The sequence below is a fragment of the Chiroxiphia lanceolata genome, chromosome 5 (assembly GCF_009829145.1).
Source record: "Chiroxiphia lanceolata isolate bChiLan1 chromosome 5, bChiLan1.pri, whole genome shotgun sequence".
Classification (NCBI taxonomy): Eukaryota; Metazoa; Chordata; class Aves; order Passeriformes; family Pipridae; genus Chiroxiphia; species Chiroxiphia lanceolata.
This window is the reverse complement of record NC_045641.1, coordinates 50854208-50878685: the sequence shown is the minus strand read 5'-3', so window position 1 is coordinate 50878685 and position 24478 is coordinate 50854208. Positions and strand designations below refer to the sequence as shown.

At 39.8% G+C, this 24478-nt stretch overlaps 1 protein-coding gene across 1 annotated transcript in view; it reads right to left on the bottom strand.

Moving 5' to 3' along the window:
• MRTFA (myocardin related transcription factor A) overlaps positions 1-21783 on the bottom strand; it is a 45914-nt gene extending 24131 nt beyond the window's left edge. The window contains exons 1-2 of the mRNA XM_032689339.1: positions 21281-21783; positions 3101-3166 (exon numbers count right to left, since the gene is read on the bottom strand). Of these exons, the coding sequence (XP_032545230.1) occupies positions 3101-3166; positions 21281-21407 (193 nt within the window). The 5' untranslated portion in view covers positions 21408-21783. The remainder of the gene's footprint in view (positions 1-3100; positions 3167-21280) is intronic.
• Positions 21784-24478: the final 2695 nt, after the last annotated feature.

Sequence of the window (24478 nt, the reverse complement as noted above, 5' to 3'; positions counted from 1 at the left end):
AGAAAAGCAAGAAGAATTAATGAAGCATAAACCCAAATTATTTTGAATCATCTGTCACTGCCTATAAATGTTTTATTTCTCAGTACAACACACTAATCTTTCAGTGAAGCATAGCCCTACTGTAGGTGGCTGGTGGGTTGGGAAGGTTATTCAAGCGAGATTAAGTGTACTTGGTAAAAAAATGTTGAAACATTTGCCTTTCCACTGTATCACATAAACAAAATTCCACTAAGTAATTCCCAGTTCTGTTACGAACAAGCAAAGCAGGAGTAGTGCGACTCTCACACTCGTTTTAAGGTGACACACACGTGTCTTCTCCCACTCCTGACATTTACACTGTCCAAAAACCTTGTGTTGATGGAAGCCTGAAATGAAATTTCTCTTTCTGGGCACCAAGTTGAATCTATACAGCATGTAAGATTTACACTGCACTCAGGAGAACCAAAGGTACCAAAGTGAGTTTTCATCCTAGATAGCTTTTAACGTGTAACAAAATCTTTTACTTCTCCCATATTTGGCTCATGGATTTTTCCTCAAGATACAGGAACTGATGTTTGCCTCAAGATACAGGAACTGATCTGTATGAAAGGCTAATCTAAATGAACATGTAGGGTAGCATAGTAAGACCAAATGTAAACAGAAACAAGGTCGATGCTGAGGAACTGACATCCACACTCTAAGTGAAGGTGAAATGGAGGTTTGGTACCAGACAAGTTGTAGTCTAGTCCCATGGACCGAATGCATATTAGCTCTAGACAGAATATTTCCCACTTTACTTTCATCCCAATTTAATCCAACACTCAAACTTCATTTCACGGTGCAAAGCAAGGTACAGTAGGCAGGTGCAATCAGGAGCTTCACTTCAAAAGCACATTCCTGACATAAGCTGTAATGTAGATAGAACCACAGCCATCACAATTCTTTCAAGAGTGTTAAGACTCTCCAAATGGAAAATAATTACTGAATCATCATAAAGGGCTGTGTGGGGCCTGGTTCTTGACTAATGAGTTCAAGAGGGAGACACATAGTCCAGTATAGCTGTGTTCAGTAGTAGATGACAGGGGAACCAGATTAAGTACCTAAATGTTTTCACAGACAAGGGGTGCAGGCCAGAGAGATGAAAGAAAACAGGATGCTTGCACATTCCCAGCATTAATAAAAATACCTATTCTGGACTCACGAAAGTAGAAGCAAAGCTGTCATGCCTTTATGATGCTTCTAGGAGGAACATGGTCCCTAGTCATCCTCTGTACTTCTCAGGTTAAAAATGGGCCTTTTGCTTTAAGTGTCACAATTTATCTCACATCTGATCTTCTCATTAAAAATGGCTCAGGGAACTATGTGTGGCTATTTCCAGTTGGCAGGTATGGGTAAATGATACTATTACTTGGGAGGAACTAATTTCAAATCATGTTTAGAACAGATGTGCTAAAGTGGTTTTTCTCCATTGCAGAAAAGACCTTTTCATGTGTCACCAATATTTTCTCAATTATTTTTCACTGAACATTCTTCTTTGGTCCATCACAAAACTCACATGTAAGAGATATAAATGAAGTAATGAAGGGCACAAATCTGCAAAGACTAGTAATTTAGGCTATATTTTAAGCAAATTCAAGACTCATTAATTATTCAGGATGCCCAACTTGAATTACTTGCAAGGGCCTCATTTTCAAAAGGCCTGTAAAATAGACCCCTCTCAGGAATCACAAGTTTGGCCCGCCACACTTTGAAGAAAGCCAGTACTGAACATAAGTTAATACAGTGTTTGCATACATATCCACCCAAAGCAGGAGACCACAAAGAAGTCAGGCGCATTTTCTTCTGGGAAGCATTAGTAAAAAGGCACAGTTAACTGGGACACCAGTCTTTCATCCAAAAAACAAGTGTATTCTGTAGAAGCATGTATACAAGCTCCCCAAGTAAAAATAAGACAACAGGCACAATGTACTATATCCAGACAGGACAATCTTTCCTTTCTGTTTTGGTAACATAATTTTAAGCAGGGGTGCCAGAAACATCTTGAGAAGATCACTGCCTTCCAGCAAGCCACTCCAGCCAACAGAGTGCTATGACAGGTTCTCTTCATTCAGAGAGAGAGCTGACAGTCTAACCTTGCGCCTTCGGCAAAGTCTAAGTCACACCACTGTGTCATATTACACTGTGCACCCCAAAAATAGAAAGAATGAGAAACTCCACATTACTACACTGTCTTCAAGTAAAGCTTGTGAAACGGGGAAGCGGGAAAGTTTTTGAAAGAAGAAAATACATACCTGATCCATTGCCTTTTACTAAAGGTGATGAGTGAAACTGAGAGGACCTCAAAAATAAAACATTCGTTCTTTGGTCTTGCTTCAAGTTGTTAACTGTAAGTCATCTAGTTCAGAGGTACCAAAGGATGACAAAACTATTTGTCAGATACCTTTTTGCATTTTCAGGGGAAGAAGGGGAACAAAAAAGAAAAATATCTTCTCCAACATTAACCTCACAGTAAATTTATTAAAGTTTGTGTTCATCCAGAAATGTTCTCTGGCTCCACTGGTTTTGCCTTCCCCTGCATGGAGGGGAATGGCTGATGCCCACATGGCTCTTTCTAGCCATGTTTTCTAGCTACAAACATAAAACAGGGTCCCTGGTTGGTTAACGTCTTGTACACAGTGCCTGTTTTCAGTCAGTTTATAGAATATGTACAGACAAAGCTACAACTGCCTCAGAGGTCTGGGGAGCTGGCAAACTGCAAGAACAGAAACTGCAGAGGCAGGAAGCCTGTTAAAAGAGTGATTACCAGTATGTGTCAAGTATACAAGGCACTTCTAACACAGTATGTTCTCCTAAAGACTCTGCAGTGTGATCAAATGCAAGCATTGTTTTGGAGGACAGTTACACTTGCAGTCATTACTCTCTTCCTCAGTATGGGAGGTGGCCCCACACCAGCACACCAACACTTCAGAAGGACCAAGTTGGGTGGGACAGGGTGGGGCTCATATACGATGGTGTTCATGCAGAAGCAGGGAATCTGATCTTTCAAATCATTGGGGAAACCATTCTCCACTTAAAAAGCATGCACAAAAACACCAAGACAAAGAATTCCAGTGGTACTTACGCGGCATGATCCCTTGGCTCACCAGCTCCTCCCGTGTGCGTCGCTGCTGGAGCTTCAACTGCAGCACTGCACGACAGCAAGGAGAGGAGAGAGAAGGAAACCCATCAGTGCAAGAAACAACTGAAGAGACATTTTCAAATGCATCTTATTTTCTTCTTTGGGTGGTAAGGCACTAGCCAGCAGCAGAAGGAAAAGACCCCGCTCCCACCCTGCTCCTCTGCCCTGCTGCAATTGCAGAAGTGGCCTGCAGCAGTCAGGTTTCCGTATGCTGCTGCGGGCAGAGGGAGAGGAAGTTGCGCAGGGTCTTGGCAGGCTGATAAAAATCCACAAACCCAGGCCTGTTTCTCAATTCTTTCTAGAGCACCAACTGTTTTCCAAACCATTAATATTAAAAAACAAACAAAGAGAAACACGGGCTGACAGCCCTCCAATAAACACAGAGTGACACCCCAGCTGCTAATGACTCCTGAAAACTCTAATTACCATGTGCAGATTAAATGATATGACAAAATTGTTGGTCGTTACTCTAACATCAAGGCTGATTTCCTTCCTCAGCTCAGAAATTCACCTTCAGAAACAACTCGTGAAAGTGAAATAGCATGGATATGTCTGGAAGTATCCTTGTTCCACTGCAGAAGAAATTCCTTATCACTAGAATTTTTCCTATTTATTTTAACATAACAGAACATATTCATGACCTGTGTGAAATGCAATTAGCTAGGTTTTTTCTAATGTCAATCTCTGGAATAGTCATAATTTCAACATTTAGTTTATAACAGCAGTTTCTCTTTAAACTACACAATCAAAGCAACATTCTAGATTGTTCTTACAGTCAAAGACATCTTCCATATGAAAGCAACCTTTCAAAACTGAATTAAAAAATCACATGCATGTGTAGATACACACATATCATATTAGGACAACCTGAGTATGAACAGATATTGAATCCCATTTGTAATCAAGCCCAAACTCCTAAGTATACTCAACATAAATTATTATAAAATGAATGGCAAGGTATCTCCCCTGTTTTAATTTTAATTTCTCTGTCAAGCTTATATCTATTGTATAGTCCACAAAAGAAAAGTCCACAAAATGCAGTGAAACCACTAGAGAGCTAAACTGCTCTACAGTCTAATTATGCAATCTCATTATAACCCTTATGCTTCCTTTTTTAAGTACTTTGTTTGTCCAGTACATTCATTTCATACATTATATCCAAATTTGTCCTGTACACTCCCTAAAGCAGGGATCAAAAAATTTAAGAAAATGCCCCTATGTCCACTTACAGATATCATCACATTTTACCTGTTTCTTTCAACCTCCTATTTGCAGTTTGCATTTGACTAAGATACATCTTCCAATAAGGGTTCTGGTCTTCATATGTATTAAACAAGAGATCCACCTCTTCCTTGGTTGTTTCCACAGCAGCCAATCACCCTTTCTTAAATGCACACCTAATTTTCTTCTTGGATTTGTCTAGCTTCCACTTCCACTGACTCTTGATGTACTTTTCTTTGAAAGGTTTATGACAGTGAGAGGAGTACCTCCTACCTGTGGAGGTACCTCTGTGTGCACAGTGTGCAAACTAGTTACCTCTCTTCTGTTTCTTAAGACAAACTATGATTTCTTAATATATGCATCCTTGGCAGGAGATTACTTTCTTTAGTACGTGGAAGTGAGAAAGGGAGGGAGAGTGTACAGAGCACCATGGTAATTCTGTGTGGGATCAGCCAAGAGCCAGAATGAGGAGGAGGGAACACAGAGGGGAAGGAACAGGCCCTTTGTTTGGCTGTGAAACTGCAAACAGAAGTGGTAGTTCCAGACTCTTCCTCCTACCCAGCATGAGACTGCACTCCTACTTCTGTGCCAGTGAGGGCTAAGGCAGCCTCACGGCTGGGCCTCCTCTCAGAGCTCTTCATTTGCTGGATTCATCTTGAGGGTACTAAAACCCGCATCTACATGAGCACTCGATCCAAGAGCTTGCTGCTGCAGTGTGAAAGCTCTCACTCCCCCCAGCATCTCTCATGTTCTCCTGACTGGTGGCTGGACTCACTGACACGACATGGACCACAGCCCACTGAAAACACGGAGTAGTTCTCTCATGAGTGAGTTGAAGAGCATGACCATATAGCCAGGAGTTGTGGTTTAGCAAACAGGACACCAGGTATTTGCCAGCACTACCATAAGGTGGGAGTTAGACTTCCTACTTCCAACAGCAGATTGCTACTAAGTGATTTCTGCCCCATTAGGTAGCAAGCCATTAAATCTCTCCCTGCATGGCATTATTTCCACTAGTGAGCCATTTCAGGGACTCATATCCATACCCTAAATTAGCACATCTTACTAAATGTATACAGACAAAGTGCAGACCTACAGCATCAGGTTCATCTCCCCAGCTTTAAGTGCAGATAATCTTATTACTACTCATGTCTTCCCATTTACACATCTAGTAATGTATGTTAGCCCTTTTTGCCAATTGCTACCACCACCTACTTTCCTTCACATTTCTAACCACACCTACTCTTTACCTTTCACCTCACAGAGTCAGGGATTTCCAGCAAAAAGCTCCCACACACTTTTTGCTCCTTGGTGCATACTCTTTCCTCACCTGTACTGATGCACATTTTGCTCAACCATCTCAGTTTGCCTAAATGATCTAAACCATTTTTAAACATCATTATTTATGCCACCATAGTATTTGTTCTGTCCACACTGCTACCCATCTTGCATTTGTTTCCAGACTGCACAGGGCTGATCCCAACCAAAAACGCTTTCTATGATTACAGTCAGTTGTTAATCCAACTAAGCAGTACTTCATTAAACTCAAATATACTTTTTAAAGCCAAAATATACCACACTACCAAGTTAAAGACGTTATAAAAGTCTATTACAAACAGACAAAACCTCTAGCAACCAAATTTCACATATCCAAACAACAAAATAACATTTGAGCAGAGCCGTTTTCACAAACTAAAAAGCTGAACAGTGTAATTATACTGTTCTTATACCATCTAAATTCTTTATCAAATTTTCCACAGTTTTCTTCCTGGAACTGATAGCAGATGAGCCAGTCTTTACTCACTCATCCTCCTTCTGTAGTGAGGCAAAATGTTACTGGTCTATCGCTCTTCTGAAGTCTCCCTGCTGTTCTCAGATTTATTAAAATCAGTCTCAGCCAGACAGCTTAGACTTCATCAAATGACTTAAAATTCCCTTTGTGACTTCAGCTTCCCTTATGAATTTCCTAAATATATCTTATTTCTTTATCAGTTACCATCTACTACCCTTTTTCTCTACCCATGATACACACCTTTTATTTTTAAACCCTATGTCCCTTAGTAAGAAACTAGCAACTATCAAGAGAACTAAACTGGAGAATAAAAAACAGGTCATTTTCAGAATACTTTTAATAAGCACTAAGTAATTCCTTGGATTTATGAATGTATATACATATATATTATGCACAAGTTATAATCAGCACATAAAGCACTTTTTTTCCCAGGACAGCTTACTTTTGTGGTAGGGAGGAAGGCAAAAAAGGATTATTTCAGTTCACTTCTGATTACATTTTGGCTTAAATAAGTACTTGGAGTTCCCAATGCCATTTCATATATTTAGGAGATCACCTGTTTACATGTGCAAGTGTGTGAATCCTATATATAGATTAACAGATGTCCTAAGCACCAATCCAAGGCTGTTGTACATGGAGCTCAGCCAAAGGTCTAGAATGACCAGAGAAATTCAAAGTTACTCTAAGACAGACTGAAGTGTAAGTCTTTCAATCACAAGTAAACAATCTTCTGTTTCCTTTATCCCTGCACTTAACCTTTAAATTAATTTTCAAATTAAGAATAAATTAGATCATATAAAGGGGAGTATATAACTGCTGGCCAGAAAATAAGTTCCAAACTGGTACCCTTCTACTCACCTTTTCATTCAACTTGTGACACAGTCTATGCAACATTTTGTGGGCTTTGTATGCTTGTCTGATTTTCCCACTCGAAACTGGGCATAATTTAATTATTTCACAAGTATGAAAAGTTCTGAATTAATGTCTGAACAAGGCTTTTATATCACTAATGGACTGTTCCAAAAGTTAGCAAAACATTTCAGAGAAATTTGGGAGCTAGTATAGAGGACTGCTGCTAGCAGTCTCAGAGAAGGAGCAGAGAACTGAGGTGGTGGGGGATGTATTAAATGACAAATAATATTGCCATATAGCTACCATCAACAGAGTTACCCTGTTAGTAAAATACAGCAAGTCAGATTATTTTTGTTCATCTTAGCATAAAAATTCCTCAATAGGGAAGCCACAGGCATGTTTCAAGACCAGCGGGTGGCAGCTCAGATTCAGCAGTATATACTTAATATAGGGAGGCTGCACCCCTACAGACACTTTCAGGACACTTACAACTCCAGTTGTAAGCAGTGCATTAGTAGCAAGCAGAAGCAAAAACAAATATCTACGATGAGCCAAGTTGTTTTCTGCAGCTCGTTGTCTAAATCTGCAGCAGCGTGCCTGCCCTTACACATACATGTCTGAAAGCTCTTCTATTTCTAAACCACACTTTGTATTTAGTAGTGTGACTAGACCTACTACAGAGACTAGACTGCAGATTCTGCATCTCTGCATTTCAAGGTTGAAAAAAAAAATAATCTCATTTTAAAGACTATGTCACATACTAGGACAGGTTTGTGACAGCAAATTAAAAAAATATTCCACATTTCCTGTTTTTTGAAAACTAGTGAAGGGAAATACATGGCTTGTGAACTGCAGTTTGTGGTGAGGCTTCATGTATGTCATATTGAATACAGACTTACTGCCAAAAGGAGCCTATGTTCACATTGCTACAAAACCTTTTCTTCTAAGGAATCCCAAGTGATACTCAAGGTTGCCCAAGCAAGGTTATGATTAATCCACATAGGATGGATTACAACAGACACAGCTCGAGCAGCAGTGCGGAACAGGAAGGAAGGAAGGCTGCTATGGATAAATGAAATCCTATAGAGGGGCTGAGAGAGGCAGAACTCCCTGGAATTCAGGCTGGGATACCCATGCAAAATGGGAGAGTGCAAGACATAAACTTTATATTAATGAAGTTTATGAAGGCTGAATGCTCACAGATTTATCAATTTTGTAAATTCAGTGAAAGCAGTCTGCCTGATAGAAAAATTCATCCTTGCAACCCAATGAATAAACCATGTGATTAGGAAGAGAAACCACTGAAGAACAAGTGAAATTAGCCTAACTTCATTACCTAAGCTGAGGAAAGTGCAAGCGTAAGTAAAAGCAGTCAAAAGCAATTTAATGCTCATAAGGGCTCACGGTCATTTATTTGTATGCTGTTCACTACCTCTGCATGCACAGCCCATTTTGAACACACTGTGCTACAGCATCCTCTTAACTCACAAGACAGCTTTAATACAGCATGAGCTGGGATGGAAACTTGCCAGTTAGCTCAACACCTCTACCTTTCTGTAGCGACAAAGGTATTTTAGGAGAATTTTCACTGGGCTAGCACTGAGTAGGTCTGACTATGTTTACTTTGTGAGGGTCAGAGAACACAGCCTAAGGAAATATGGTACTAAGCCCACATGTACTTTCCAATTTTTTAGTCCAATGTGTATAACACCGTTAGATTAAGCCAACAGCCTGTATGCAACCAACTTAATTATAACATGGAACAATAAAAGACAGCTTTGACAACATGGGATATTTGCTGATCAAAATTGTCACAGCTGTCTGTGTAGAACTGGGGCCCCTAACTCAGACATCACAGTGCTGTGTAACTACTGCTTTGAAGGATGAAGCCACCTTTCCACTTACCACTTGGCCAGCAGCCCTTCTAATTACATTGAGAAGAGAACCTTTTTCTTAGTTTCTGATGAGTCACATTTGACCAGTAGCCAGTGCCCAATTCAGCTTTTGAATATGTAGTGCACCAGCTGTTGTTTTCAGTGGAGGCCGTATCCTACATTTCTGACTGAATTCAGTCCCTTGGAAACATGGTAAGAAAACCCTTCCCTCACACTGAAAAATGGTCTCTGAGCATTTTTCAGCTGTGTCACCTTACAAAACAAATGTTGACTTGTGTTAGCCCTTTCCTGCTTCAGCAGGAAACCAGATTAGATTCTTGTTCAAACACCAGCAAGGGCAGCTAAACTCCAGCTGTCTGTTCTATACACCTTTCTGTATAGAAGCAGCTAAGAGAGGTTAGTGAACCAAAGTTTTTGTAGTGTCCACAGGAAGCTTTAAGAAAAATTCAACTCTGATAGTTTGTAATCAATGAGTGAGAATACAATGGTCAAAATTAATTTTGATCTACTTAAATTGCTGAGGCGGATTACTTTTTTTGTTTTAGAGTTGCATTTTTCTGATGTTGTCGACAACACACCCCACACCACACAGAATGTGCTAGAATGGGGGTTATCAACAAAGAAAAGCTAACTTTTGGGGCCTTTTTTAAAGGCAATTTTCTGAGCCTAACAGCATTTTAATCCACTAACTGCTGATGGGGAATACATGCTGGCTTTGCATTTAAGCAGACTGTGCAGTTAACAGAGAAGCATTTAAGTGAAGCAGACTGTAAATGACACCCAAACTGCAGGGATTATATGACACTTTGCTGCCCTGGGAAGGGGATGCCAGAAACTCATGTCCCTCAGTGGGGTGAAGGAGAAGCAGAAGATACACTGTTGATCCTCACAATTTGCAAGCATCCACTGTTGGGAATAGCGGCCATTGGGTTCTATTCATCTCAATGCATTTTAAAGAATAACTTGGAGCAAGCCTGGGCAAAGAGACAGTTAAGCAGAAGTTTATTTCTTTACTATTTGAGACTATCTCTCATTCCACTACCTCTTTTCTCTACTCAGGCAACAATGGCTGCTATTAAAATGCAGGCAGCTTCCTCAACTCTTCCTTAGCAACCATCCTACAGAGAAAATGGAGTTGGGGAGGGTAAAGATTAGAAAGAAAATTTGTTTTAGTCTCTTCAAGTGTTATAAGAACCTTTCACACAAGAGGCAAAAGCCACTTATTTATATTCATGCTGTGGTCTTCTCTTTGTGAGGAATAGGATTGGGATCACTCTCCCTTACATCCAAAGAGGACGTCTGTGAAGCAGATCCTGAACAGGAAACAAAACCAGGATCAGGAGCGGTTCCCTACTGCACGTCATATAAATGATGAAAGCAGATTTCTTAGTAGCACTGCAGAAATCAGCATGTCCTGCTGCAATAGGCTGACCTGGAGAGGTGTCTCATGCCAACTCGGGGAACACTGATACAACTCCTTACCCAGCTGTGCTTGTCCAACACAGACAATTGTAGGAACAAAGCTGAAGAGGAGGTTTAACCAAGAAAGCCATACAGCTGCCTCAAAGGCATCTAGTATGGAGGACTTGAAACTTTTTTCACGACCACCTTTACTTTCTTATCCTCTTAGGAAGTTTATGAAAACATTAAAAATTTGTACAGATGAGAACAGGAATATAATTCTGCCTGATGTAGATCTAAACCCTTCATCAAGTGATTCTAGAAAAACAGAGCACATCCTTCACCTCCAAAGCAACAATTTTCAAAATATTTCACAGTAGATGTGCTAGTAATAATCCGAAGATGCAATGTGGGTCACATAACACTAGAGCTGGCTTTTTCTATCCAGCACTTCTAAAAGCCTTCAGGCTCTGAAATGCCCAGAACCTTTTAAAAGCAGTTGAAAAGTACAGAAAAAGGAGCAACTGATCAATTAAGAACATAAAAAAAGAAGGAAGAGAGAAAATTAACTGACTCTCATCCTTAGGACAAGAAGGCTTGTTTCCTGATATAATCACACTCTTCAAAGCTTCTACAGCCCAAAATGTTCTTGGGTCATATAAAAACACTGACATGACACGTAGCGTACACATGCCTGCTGATATATTAGATGCCTTATTTATATGACCATGTTCCAGAAGACTGGTTTTGGCTACTAGAAACAAAAAAAACCCCAGGTACAGAGCAACAGTCCCTTTTTGTTGGGAGGATGTTACTAGAAAAGAAATACGAAATAGGAAACATTAAAAAAAAAATATTTTCAAAGGATGATGGAACACTTGCATGTATTATCTTTTAAATGAGTCAACTTTATGAGGCATTAAATAGATCTCTTAGTGGAGACAGATAAATACAGATTCTTTGATACAGTTAATTTATCAGAATCAAAAATCCCAACCTACAGAGGAAAGTGGTCCCCAAAGAATATGGAATCAGAAGCACATACACAGTCAAAAGTAAAAGGATCTCTTTCCATCCTCGTATATTACCACAAGGTAGCCGGCTCACATTGTGAGCACAGAACAACAAGCTACCTCAGCAGGTAATTTGTCAGGCTTCATACCAAATTTGATACATGTGGAGATCACAGTTAATTCAAAACTGTATTTAGAAGGTAAAACTACAGTTTACAGCAATTTTAGTTTTGTTAGGACACAGCATTACATAACAAAAACAGTAGCACCATCCAAGTACCAAGGCACAAATATGATCTAAGATCCAGACAGGACAGAACAGTTACTCCTGTTAGTGGTTCTCAAAGGCTCAAGTCAGCATTGGCATTCTGGGGTGGTAAAACACGCAGATATCAAAGGAAGAATCAGTTCATAGCCTTAGAAGTTTACAGCCTCAGTCCTCAACATTGCACACAACTGAACATGCTTATTTCACAGGTGCTACTCATGTATGTCACTCTAAATATTTGCAAACTTGATTATTACTACAAAAAGTTATGCTGAATTTTGCAGGGTTCTTTTCACGTTTATTTATAATTAAGACTAGCAGTTTTACAGCCAGTGCATTTTACGGCATTTACCTTTACATTCTTTCTCCATGACTTAACTCCTGCCATTTCCATTAAACACATAAGACTTATGGAGACTTAATGCCATTTTAATCACTGCTACTTTTTAATGCAATGCCAGCTTTGTCTTCTTTGATACTAAAATTTTAAAATCAGATAAATTTATTACTATTAGTACATGAGTCTTTCTATTGAACACACAGAAGCCGACTCTCAACCATAGAACCTCGGTAAGCCTAATAGTCCATTTCAGCACTTGCTGAAACTGCTAAAGTACAACTTTAAGAAATTAACCTGAAATACATGCAACGTGGTATATTTAGTAAGATGTGCAACAAGCTTGTCAACAGGAAAAGTTGGTTGGCTTTCTGTACAGTGTACTACTGATTCTTATAAAATCATTCTGTTTCAGTAATACTGGTTAGGTGAAAACTAAGCGTGTGAATAACTAGGCACATATCCATATCTATGGAATCTGGCTACCATGCATGATCCAACAAGATGACCTGTAACAAAATACCTAGGTGGAAAGGTCTACCTAAAATTGACCCACTGGTATCATAATACAGTAAATATTATCTGTAATTAGTGCTTGTTGTATCTGTAATCAGTGCTTGTTGATGCCATCTATATACTCATTGTTACTATCTATAGGTGGAAGAGAAGTCTTGAGGGTGAAAAACAGAGAGAATTTCCCAACTCCCTGTGTAAATGTGAGTCACAGTCTACAGTGATTTGTATATTCCCATGAAACAATGAACAAGGAGGAACTAACATTGCCCTTAACCACCTTGCAAAGACAACCCTAGAAAGAAATTCTCCCAGATAATTTAATATGCCATGGCAGATGGGGACAAATGAAGAAAAAAGAAGGAATGGGTAGATATATCCTGACAATTAGATTTACGGCTGTCTACTAACGTGGCAGTACAAAAGGCAAGCTACACAAGGGAAAAACAAGTTTGAACTCTTTTCATTTTTTCTCTTGTAAAGATAGAGGTACCTCTGCCTATAAGAAGAAAGAGATCCAACTTTTTGCTTTCTGTAAAGATGGGACATAAGAGTTGTTTATATTTTTTCTGAAAAATTATACAGAAGAAAAAAGAAAAAAACGTGCTTGGAGGTACAGCAGACTCCAAACAATTTTTCACTGTATCTAAAACTCTGGGCTCAAGGGATGTGTTTTTGTGAGGTTACAACAAGCAGAAAAAAAATCAAGTATTGAGGTAGTGCCAAGACACATCCATAAAACACATGATGGATTAGACACATTCATAACACTAAAACTGATGATGAGAGCACCAAGAGACATGGTCTAATATTTTTCCTTCATAGTTCACCTCCCATACTTCAATTTCTGCTACAGCTGAGTGCTCCAGTGTACTAAGAGCCTCACAGATCAAGGTTGAAAACTTCCTCAAACATTTCTGAGACTGTGTTGTTGGCCCAATGATTCAGCCTTCCTTCTGCCACAGGGCACCCTCTACAGATAGAGGTTAAAAGTTCCCTTCACAGGAATCATCTAATAGTCAAGATACCGCAGATCTTCCGTGGCAACAGCTGGGACACCTCGACATATGAGCTGTGTTTTGGGGGTTTCCACTAGAACGTGGAATAATTCTGTATTTCAAAGACCATTCAGATTCTTAACAACCTAAAGATATTTGGTTAACTGAAACCAAATGCAAATGAGAGCAAATGTGTTTTTCCACAAGTGGTAGAAAAAAAGACTTAGAAGTATGCAAATTTAAATACAAATCCAGCAGTTCTTTAGAAAAAGTAATTAACTAGTTATATAGAGAACTCAGAAAGCTGGCTCTTATAATTTTAAATTAGCTCGTTTGAGCATCTCCTAGCTTCAGACGGTTCATTGTGCTGACAGTTATTTCATGGGACATGAAACAAAAGTGGTTTTGTCCAATGTGCATATTACATGCAAAATAAAGAGTCAGAGCATTCCCTATCTAGTTAGCATTCCTGTCACCAGCTTCTGTCCAAGTCCTAGCATCCTCTCTTAGCAAGAATTTCAGGTGGATACTACAAGGAATTACCATATTTCTTCAGTTCACAGTAGTGAGAAACATCCTTGCTGTTTTCTCAAAGACTGCGAAGAACACGTGCCACAATCATGTCATTTGAGGTTCAAAGATTCTGGCCTCTGCACTGCAACAGTTTGACACCTTCTTTACAGTTTAAAATCAAATTCTATTAGAATTCTGTTCCTACTTGTAAAAAAGTTAGAAGATTCAGCTTTGACCATCATATCACTCTACATTAGATATCAGTTCCTCAACAGTAGCCCAATATGGAAGCTGATCCCCAAAATTTGCATTACACATAAAAAAACACATCTAAGTCCCTCAAAATCTTTGAACTGATCACACATCTGTCTACTGCTTTCCACTTCCTTTCTCTTTGGATATTTACTTTCTTTCAAAACTCTGGACTACAGATCTCCAGGACAGACTTTCTTGGGTTTTTCCATGAGGGAAGATCTACACCGTTGAAAACAAATCCAGCTACGAGGCTTAATGTGGTTCTCAAGTGTTATCATAGCTATAAATATTGAAATAATATAATTCTGTGTAACAGGTCAACTAGCAAGCTAAAAAAACCCAGCAGTCCAGAATGGCCTGCATGACCACTGACTTCAGACTGGTAGACAAATTCTGTAGATGTTTAAAATGCTCCTGCTGGCTCAGTCCTCTACTGAAGGGCACAGAGGGCACTGCCAGCAGCAGCAGGTACTCCCACACTGATTACACACACTGCCAGATTGTCTCCCAACTGCTGAAAGAGATGGGCTTTCACTAACATACTGACCAAAAGCAAGTGAAGGGCAGACACGTTTCCCTTCTGTTGCTCCCTCCAGCAGTGAGGCAGGAGATGGCTACGTGGGGACAGCATTTGCAACTGCTGTACTTAGATCAACTGTCACATGTCAGCCCTGAAGATACAATCCTTGCCCTACACTGCTTGCAGTCAGTGTGACAGATATTATTAGCAGCAGTAAAACAGTCTCTCAGAGAGACGCAAAGGTACTATTAGTTTAGCATCTACTTCTAAAATGCTGTCTTCCACTTCTGAAAAGGGAGAATTTGACATCGGAGCGTGGAAAAGGGAGTGAGCTGGAAGCAGGCTTAGAAGGACCTACACATCAGTGTGACACATAAAGAGGTATGAAAGCCTAGGAAAGTGAAAGTAATGAAAAAGCGCGTTAAAAGAGCATCCACCAAAATAAGTAATGAAACCCACGCTGTTTTCAGGGACAGGTTATATGCTGCTTGTAATACTGACCAAATTATGCAATGGGAGTTTGTACATTCTGCCTTCCAGTACTGCTGTGAAATTTGCAGAGGTGAGTAATCAAAGAACATAGCTACATCAACATTCAATTCCTACAAAAACCACAGCTATAGTCTCCATGCACTGAATACTAGACAAACATGGAGCAGCATGAAGCTAGGGAAACTCCACACAGAGAAAATCAAAAGTGGATCTCTTCCTTCTGTCACTCAGAGAGCATCAGCCAGCTCTGTCCCCAGCAATCCAGCTGTGCCCTGACGAGTGTTTCAGTAAGGAAGGTTACCAGAAAGATGTTAAATGGGTCAGCTGGTAGGGTGCAACACAGTCATTATGGGAAATACCCTCAGAATGGTGGCAGGCCCATGAGATGCCTTAGGGGATGGAGACCACAGAATGAGATCTTTACAAGCATGACTGCAACAGATGATCCCTGTCCCTAGCATGGATAAAAATCCATAGGCTTCCACTGAAAACTTTCAAAAAGCTATTTTTTTTTACAAAACATTTTCTTTAGGGTTGTTCATTTCTGAAAGCCAGTATTAAAATGAGATTGTCCAGAAAGCCTGCATTTCACCAATTTTCACCGTCAATTTTGCAAAGAATCCATGTCACAAAGCAATATACCCTCTTCCTTATTACTGACCTTTCACATTTCTTGTTAGCTGCATCAGGCCAAGTCTAACTTTAGATGGCAGATCCACAGGTTGGTAAGTTCAAATCTTTGTTTACTTGTAAGAATGTTGACTACATTATAAACAATAAACTTTGAGAAGGTCACCTGCACATTTCTACCCATGTCACTGAACACCAGGAAACATCTTGAATACACTAATGAGCAAAAAACCCATTTTTTAGTTCTTCTTAGTAATCACCATATTGCAAAGTATTTCAGCTACTGCAGGTTTGCTCTTAGTTTGGAGAGATTCCAGGTTAGTAAATTTTACATGCCAGGGAAAAACATGATATCTACTTTAACTAGCCCAAGTAAAAGAAAGAAAACCATGAACTCTGTTTCATGATAATGCCCTTCAGCAGATTATACATCCACTCACAGGCTTCCTGCAAGAAAAAGGAACACATTTTGCCCTACAGGCTCACTACACATTTTAACTTGATAAGCTACATCAGGAGTCATATCCCATTTTCTACCATAGGCTGCAGAGGTTCTTGCCAAGAAATGTGCTGCTTTTACATTTTGGATTAAAATTTATTGATGCAGCAGGTGACAAAATCAGTAATTCAATGCTCAGAAAAGACCGAAGATATGAGAGTTGAGGCACGAAATCAAAGATCTAAGCAGGCACATATTTTTGATATAGATATTCACTAAGTTGTTGACCAATGACTTGCAGGTGATGAAAAATCTGATGTGACTACTGACAGATCTTAGAGATGATAAAAGTACTGAGATAAGATTTACACAGGCAGCCTGAGGTGGATCCAAAAACAGAAGGAAAAACCACAAGTGTCACTGACCCTCGGATCTTTGAGCAAGGCAGTCACGGTGACATCTGCCTAGCAAGGACTCTGAACAAGCATGTTAACTGCAGAAATTGTTTCTGGATGAAAAGCAAACAATTTGAGTTTAAAAATCATAGTTCTGTTTCAAAAAAGCTTTTCAACAGCTCTCAGGAAGTCATTTGCTTTTAAACAGCCGTTTGCTGTTTAAAAGCATAAATACAGATATTTTCTTCAAAAAAGAATCAACAAATAATTATAAAAAACCCAGTAATTTGAAAGCCTCACAAGTTTTTTCAGACTTTATTAACATGTTTTCCAGTGGCTGGGATTATTGGTACCTCAACACCATTGCCACTGAACATGAAGCTCAGTTAAACTGTGAAGAAAATTCAGTTGACAGGGCAGGAAAGTACTCACTGCAAATTTTACTTGATACCATTACTAGTTCAAAGCATTGTCTGCATAAATGCTACTGACAGCTGTACTCGTCACACCACACCCACTTTCTATTATTTTTTGTTTTCTGCATTGAGTCCTTACACCCCCTTGCTCTTGCAGGTCCAAATCTGCAACTCTTTCCTTTTAGTATGACTTTGCACTAAAGAAAGCACCATCCTAGCCTTTTTTTGACAAATTAAGTATATCACAGTGTGGTAAACAAGTTAGCCTCTGTCCCTCTCCTCCTCCTCTTCCCATTCCCAGCTTGAAAATAGCTAGGACTAAAGCAACAGCTGGGGATCATTACATTGACAGGAATAGTTCAGTAAACTGCAAGAGGGGAAAACATGTCACATCCAAAAAAACCAAAACCGCATTAGGACCAAAAAAATATGTGAATTTAACTCCAGGAATAATGCTATGACTCTCCTTCCACTGATAACAACTGACTTATAAAAACCCTGGCCATTCAGTGTTAACCCTTTCCCTAAGCTTCCCACTCATGTCATAAAGTTAACAAATGCCCTGAAACACATTTATTTTTTCCTCAAAGTCAAACAAGGCACACTGGCAATTAAGAAAAAATAAATTTAAATTGCCAGCCAACTTCAAGCCACTTCACATAAATATACTATTATCTTACCTTCATTGCACCTCTTTAAGCATAGTCACACTCTATGGTTGCAACAAGAGGCTACAGGGAGTCTTAACTACATACATCTGATGTGCCTCTGGATTTGCCACACGAAATGCCAGCAGACGAGCTCCCCGTACGTTCAACGCATTTTCTATGTTTTAATGTGTCAGAGCACTAATTGCATAAATAATTCCAAACAGTGGGATGAATTAGGCCATAATTCAGAAAGGCCTCTGTGTGCTTTGTGATTGGTTTCTGACACTGCTTATCCCTGCATTTGCACGAGGCATCGCTTTGACATCTACCACAACATCTTCAGGTCCACTCTGAAGCAGCAAGACACAGATCACCCTTAACAGAAAAATGTCACCCTGCATTCCCGTGAAATGCCTCAGGCACAGGGGCTGCCCCATTGCTGGGGATCTCCCTGGGATTGAGAGCTTCCAAGTCTACACGTGCAGGTTCTTCTGACCCCCACTGGGTGAGGCACAGCCACGGGCCAGCTGGACCTTCAGGTGCTGGCAGGTGTAATGACGGTAAGGTCTAAATCACTCCTGAAGAAAGCCGTATGTTAATAAGCACTTGCACGACTCCTGATCTCTTCAAAGTGCTGAACAGATATTAATAGTTTAATCAAAGGCTAAGCTAACTCAAATTACCTCCCAATTGCTGCAGACCAAGAATGTGCTCACAGTTAGTGCAGATCAGATGGCATGCAGGAACTCGTTCCTGTGTCTGGGCCCTGAGATACAAATCTTAGAAAAAAGACAGGTGAGTCTCACTGTCAGCCCCCGAGTCACACTGACCATTTTTGAAGGGAGGACATGCCAAAAAAAAGTGTTTAGTTTAAGAGCAATGAATTAAAGAAGTAGTACAGAGGTGGAAAAGTTGGACTTTAGTTTTAGAAGTACTTAATTCTAAGATAGACTCACATGAACACTAACTGGGTTTTGAGCAGCTTTCTGCAATTCCCTCTTCATATATTTCATGAGGGGCTACCATACGGTTGTGTTAACTGGTCTAGGAACTGCAAACTGGGCTCTGTTATTTGAAAACTAAATCATTCCAAGGCATTCTTGAATAGAAAACATGTTTATGGATTCCTGAATTCTAGGAATTTTATAAATAACTGCCCTAACACATTTTTCGAAAAATACACACATAAGTTCTTTGACTTCCCCATGTGAGGAAAGGATCACCAGTTTCCAAACTTCAATGTCAAGTCCTAATTTAAAAAAAGGAAATAAATCAGATTTAGGAGACCATTTGTTTTCCAGAGGCAAGGAAGCAAGACACAGACTATTCCAGATATCCACTTCTCATAAGAATCATTAAGAGAACAGGTATGAGCACTGTGAGTGTTAATACAGACAGCCCTAGTTTGCCCAGTTTTATTAAGAGGTGGTAAAAAATGAGGAAGATAAATGCATGAATTTTCTCTTCTGGGTGACAACAAAACTAAGCCATCCATTTTAGAGGGACCAGAAAGTAAGGCACAACAGTCATTATAGTTTCAGCTCAATGCTAGTTATGGACTTCCAGAGCTTCCATAAGGGTTTACACGTGGGTGCATCTGTGTCTCCGCTACCAGTAAGATTTGGCTCTGTAAAATACAGTGCAGGCTACAGCATAAACACAACAGGTATCCCCAGACTGCAGGAGACTTGAATGGAGCAGCTGCAAAGCTAAAGGGTTATTATTTTCCTCATCTGACATGAAAGAAGCTGGTAGCATCTATTTGTCTTCATTTGGTAGCCGGTAGAAAGCAGCTACCTCCTCATCACATATGATATTAGAGTATCAAGAATTAGCAGTGGGGTAGGCTGATGGTATTGCTAGACTTTGTAGAGTCTACAAAGCTTTTTCAACAATCAGAATTATACAAGATTTCAATGGCCTTAATTAACTTCAACTTGAGACAGTGACAAACCTTTTTATATTGTTCAAAGTAAGACAGAATTGCTTTTTCCGCATTCTGCATTTTATCCCACTGTACAGCTTGCAATATTTAGTGACTGGATGAAAGATGTACCCTGGCACATCCAAATGCAGAGTGCTCACCTTCTGTGAAAATCAATGCCTTGCAAATACAGGACAGATGCAAGTTCCGGCTTTTTAAAATTTGGGGTTGTTTTTCATCTCACAAGATTGATGTGCTGCAGCTCTTTGCTTCCAGAGCAGATAAAGTAGTCTGGGAACACTGCCTATACTAATGGATTTATAACTCCTGAACTTGAATTTGAGGACTGTGACTTCAGTTTTCTTTTTCTTTTCCATATTTTTTCAACAAAGAATATTCCAATGAAAACATGCAACAAAAAACAGCAATATTTTTAAAAGCTAATAACAAGCTAACTCTTGATAGATGATAAAGAGGTTTGGTAGGGGGAGCGACAGTTGGGGGCAGAAACTTAGCAGTTTTACTTGGCAGCCTCAGCAGGCCTAGAGCTACAAATGAGAGAAAAATCCTCTAACTGCAACTGCTAAAATTCTCTTCTACATGCTGGTCATCTTTATGCAACAAACATGGTCTTATTCTATTTGGATTCTTGTCCTCAACTCCTTCCCCCTTTACTTTACCTTGTTCTCCAAAATGTCACTGGAAGTTATTTTCCCCTCCTCTCAGATGACATTACTCACTCTTGAAATCAGTCACCACCTTATTTCTGAGGCCACTGTACTCCAGATCATTGTTCACTCCTGCAAGTTCCTGCTAAAATTTCACTTGTAGCCAGATAGATCCAATATTTCTGACAAAACACAAATATTGCTATGTTTGCTATTGGCATTTTGTGATGTTCTGCCATTCTTCTCTGTAATCTTTTCCCAGTTCCTGTTTGTTGCTATTTATTATGCTGTGAACTATGAATCGATTACTGCCTGTTTTCATCTTCTCAATCTTTTTCAACCCCTCCAGATTCTCTTCTTTCCTTCTAGGTATCATTCCCTGAAACCTGACCTCTTCTTGTTTACACAATCTTTCAGAATTGTCAAACTGTCATTAAAAAAATCACACATATTTGCAGTACCCTACTATCTAAAAATCACATTTATACATATACACCACACTCCTTGCACACTCTCGAAACAACAACATATAGAGACTGAAAACAAGATACTCCAGAACAAGCCTTTACACCTTTAATGAAACAGCCTTAAAACATTGCTCACAAGAGCCCTACAGACACAGGGGAGAGGAAGAAAAAGTTTGAAATTAAAAACTCCCAAATGCAACTGAAATTGTCTCAAGGTCCAACACTGCAAGTCACTACATACAGTGCTCCAGGCTTGTCCAGTGACATGCTTGAGCACCCTCAGGGACAACAGGTCACAGGAGTCAGTGGGAAACCCAAAATCTGGACTACTGCCCGGAAAAGAAAAAGCAAGCAGATTCAATATGCAAGGGGGGGGGGGGGAAACCCCAACAAAAACCAAAACAAAAGTAAACTCACAAATTAATTATACAGTGTCTACAGTACAGAAAGCAGAGTCTGCTAACCTTCTCGTAAGCTGTGGTATGAATCCTGATATGTGCCTGAACAGCTTTTCCCTTGCTTTGACACAGTCTCTGCAAGCGGCACAATCCCAACATAGGTAGGCTGGAGTGTCTTGGCTTTATCCAACATATTAGAGGAAATCCCTGGACCTGAAGGCAGATTCTGTAACACAGAAGGCGTCCCAGGCAAGTGGAAGGGGTGCTTAAATCCTCACAAGAGACCCAACGTCAATCCCTCTCTACCAGGCTTCGGTCAATGCACCGAGTGGTAGAGTGGAAAAAAAAATTAGTTTACTGCTAGATTCCAAGGCTGTGCTTGCATAGGAACAGAGAGGTTCTGGAGGCACAGACAAATCCTGACAGCCAACATCTAAAGCTTAAAATCAGCAAGTCTCTTGGAAAAATTTTTCTTCCTACTATCTCAAAGCTGAGACAGAATCTTCACTGTTTCAGCAAGCAGCTATAAGCATTCAGGATCCCAGTATGCAGAGCACTGCTTATCAACAGATGCATGGACTTCTTCATGGGGCCACTTGCAGTAACAGCCAACCTCATTCACCCAAAATAGTGAACAGTTGGTTTCTCTACTCACACTACAGACACCTGCCAGACAGGCAATATCATGTGATTGAGCAGTACCCTCTCTCCCCCTGCACCTCCCCACTGTAAGCACGCTGTGCACACAGCCAGGAGAACACCACTGCTCTGAGCACAGAAGCCACATGCCTTTTCTTTCCTCTTGCTTAAACTCTTAGAGTTTTTGTTATGCAGAAAGATGAACAGATAATTCAGGAAACAGTTTTCTTATGCATTTGCTCTGAAACCACATAGAGATAACAGCAGGCTACTTCTGTACAAGCACATATTCTCATCTCTTCTTCCTTAAATCCTTTCTCCCAACCTAGTAGAAACACCTACCTGAAGATAATCTGCAACCTCAAATCAATAACCCTCTTCTGTGAGCATTAGAACTTCAGAATTTGTGCTTGTATGGACACAAGTCACCTCATCTGGCACTCATTTCATGTGCATCATGAACAGATGCCATATGGTTGACAAACTTTGGTTAAACATACTGCCTACCATGGCACTGGAATTGGAAGTGGCCAGGAGAAAACACATTCTATCCAAGCCACAGCCAGGAGGTACTCTCACCATACAGCTGGTGGCCTTGTTGGGTTTTAATCTTGCTAAAAATGAATCACAAAAGGTGCAATAAAGTCTGAGGTGAAAAAAACAAACAAAGAAACAAAAAACAAAACCAAAAAAAGATAGTTGTCCAATACCTAAAAAAAGTATTCTTGTATCTTTTGAGGAAAAAAAAGATAAAGAATAATCAGTGTCATTCTACAAGCCTGAAACAAAGATAATCACATGGACATTACAAAAATAAAGAGGCGAATACTCTAAACACTGTAGGAACAGTCTCCAATTCATATGGTGTTCCCATCCCAATTAAGACAAAAATTTCTCATCTCCAAATAGTTTGAGAGGCATTCAAGCCATTTTATAAAGCAAGGTTGGAATTACAATCATAGGGAAAAAAATGTCTCTAATAATGAAGCTAATATCTAAGAAAGGTGGTGTTCAACCAAATGCTGGATGGCATCAATGAAATTTCTGAGTACTTTCAACAGTACTGTTCTTACTTTGAAATGTTCAACCTTCACCCAGGAAAGAATCCAAACTCTAATGTTCCTGTGGGTTAAAAAATACCTTTGGTTATTATCTAAAGCTCTGTAATTGCATTACTCCTAAATTACCAACATATACTGAACAGAAACTTTCATCTTAAATTTAGGATTTGTAAAAGTCAGATAAAGGTTCAATTTCTCAGTGAACTTTAGCCAATAAGGTCAAATTACTGCATAAGTAGATGAGCCTGCTTTTGTGTAAGCATTAGCAGTGATGGCACTGTGGAGAACTGCCTTGGGAGTGCTAAAGCCAGGATGAAGGAGAAGATAAAGAAACACATTGTCCAGATCTTCCCTTTCAGCAGCAACACAAAACTGCACATTGAGTCAAGCCTGATACTTTGAGCAGAGAGGTCCCATAATTACTGTAATAACTAAAGAACAACTGTCCTGTGCCACACCAAGTTCTACTTTTTCTGACAAGCAATATACCATCCAGATGGTAAAAATTACAAGATTCAGCTACAGAGGTCAGAACCTGCTATTATTTTGCCAACCAGGGCCTCTGAGTTTGCAGGTCACTACAGCATATGAAAACCTGGGAAATGTGAACCAGTTGCTCTATCCAGCAAACTTGCCAGTACCAGGTATTGCCAACACAGTTCTAAGATGTTGTCCAAGTTCTGATGAAGAAACTGATGAAGATCTGATCCTCTCAATGTATTATTGCAGAGCTGTAGATAGGTACACAGACCTACTTTTCTTTCCTCCTTTGTAGAAAACAGCTGGGAAAGAAAAACACGTGACTGGCCCAATGGTAGCTAGATAAATCTTTTCTTTCCTGAGTAAGATATTCTAAAATTCTGTCTTACAGCATCAAATTTGTCCTATAGCATTATTTAGTGTTCTGAAAGAAGGAGCAATTATCCAAATCATCTGGGCCACAGCACTCCAAAAAGGACTTGGATAATGTCCTCCATGCAGTAAGAAGACAAACTCCAAGGGGCCCAGTTTGGAGGATATCATCAACACATGAGCAAGCACTTGTGGAGTACCTCCTTGCAAAACATGGACTCTGATAGATAAGTAAAGACCAAGAGCAAGCTGTCTTGTAGGACACACTGACACTATTTTCACACTTACGAGCATGAAAAAGTTAAACAAAAGTTTAATTGTTTTATTGGATCCTGATGTACTCATAAAAGATCTAAAGTCTGATCAATGGTCACATGGACAGAAATATCAATGCACTGTAAGAACAAGTAAAGCCTGATGAATAGTTCTGGCAGTTACTTTGGAAATCAGCAGCGCAGATAGGTAAGTTCATTTCACAGCAGAGGTAGGATTTCCAACAACAGTTTCAGTTGCCTAACCAGTACAGAAAAGTAGGGTCAGCCCTCACTAATGCATGCCCAACACTTGGTATCTTGCACAATCTTTACTCTGCTGTTGGCAGAACAATGACCTTTACCAAGGGGACCCACATATTTTTCACAGATTTCTCATTTGAAAAACATCAGGCCCAATTTTCATAATCTATCTATGAGACATCAATTGAGCCTTATAT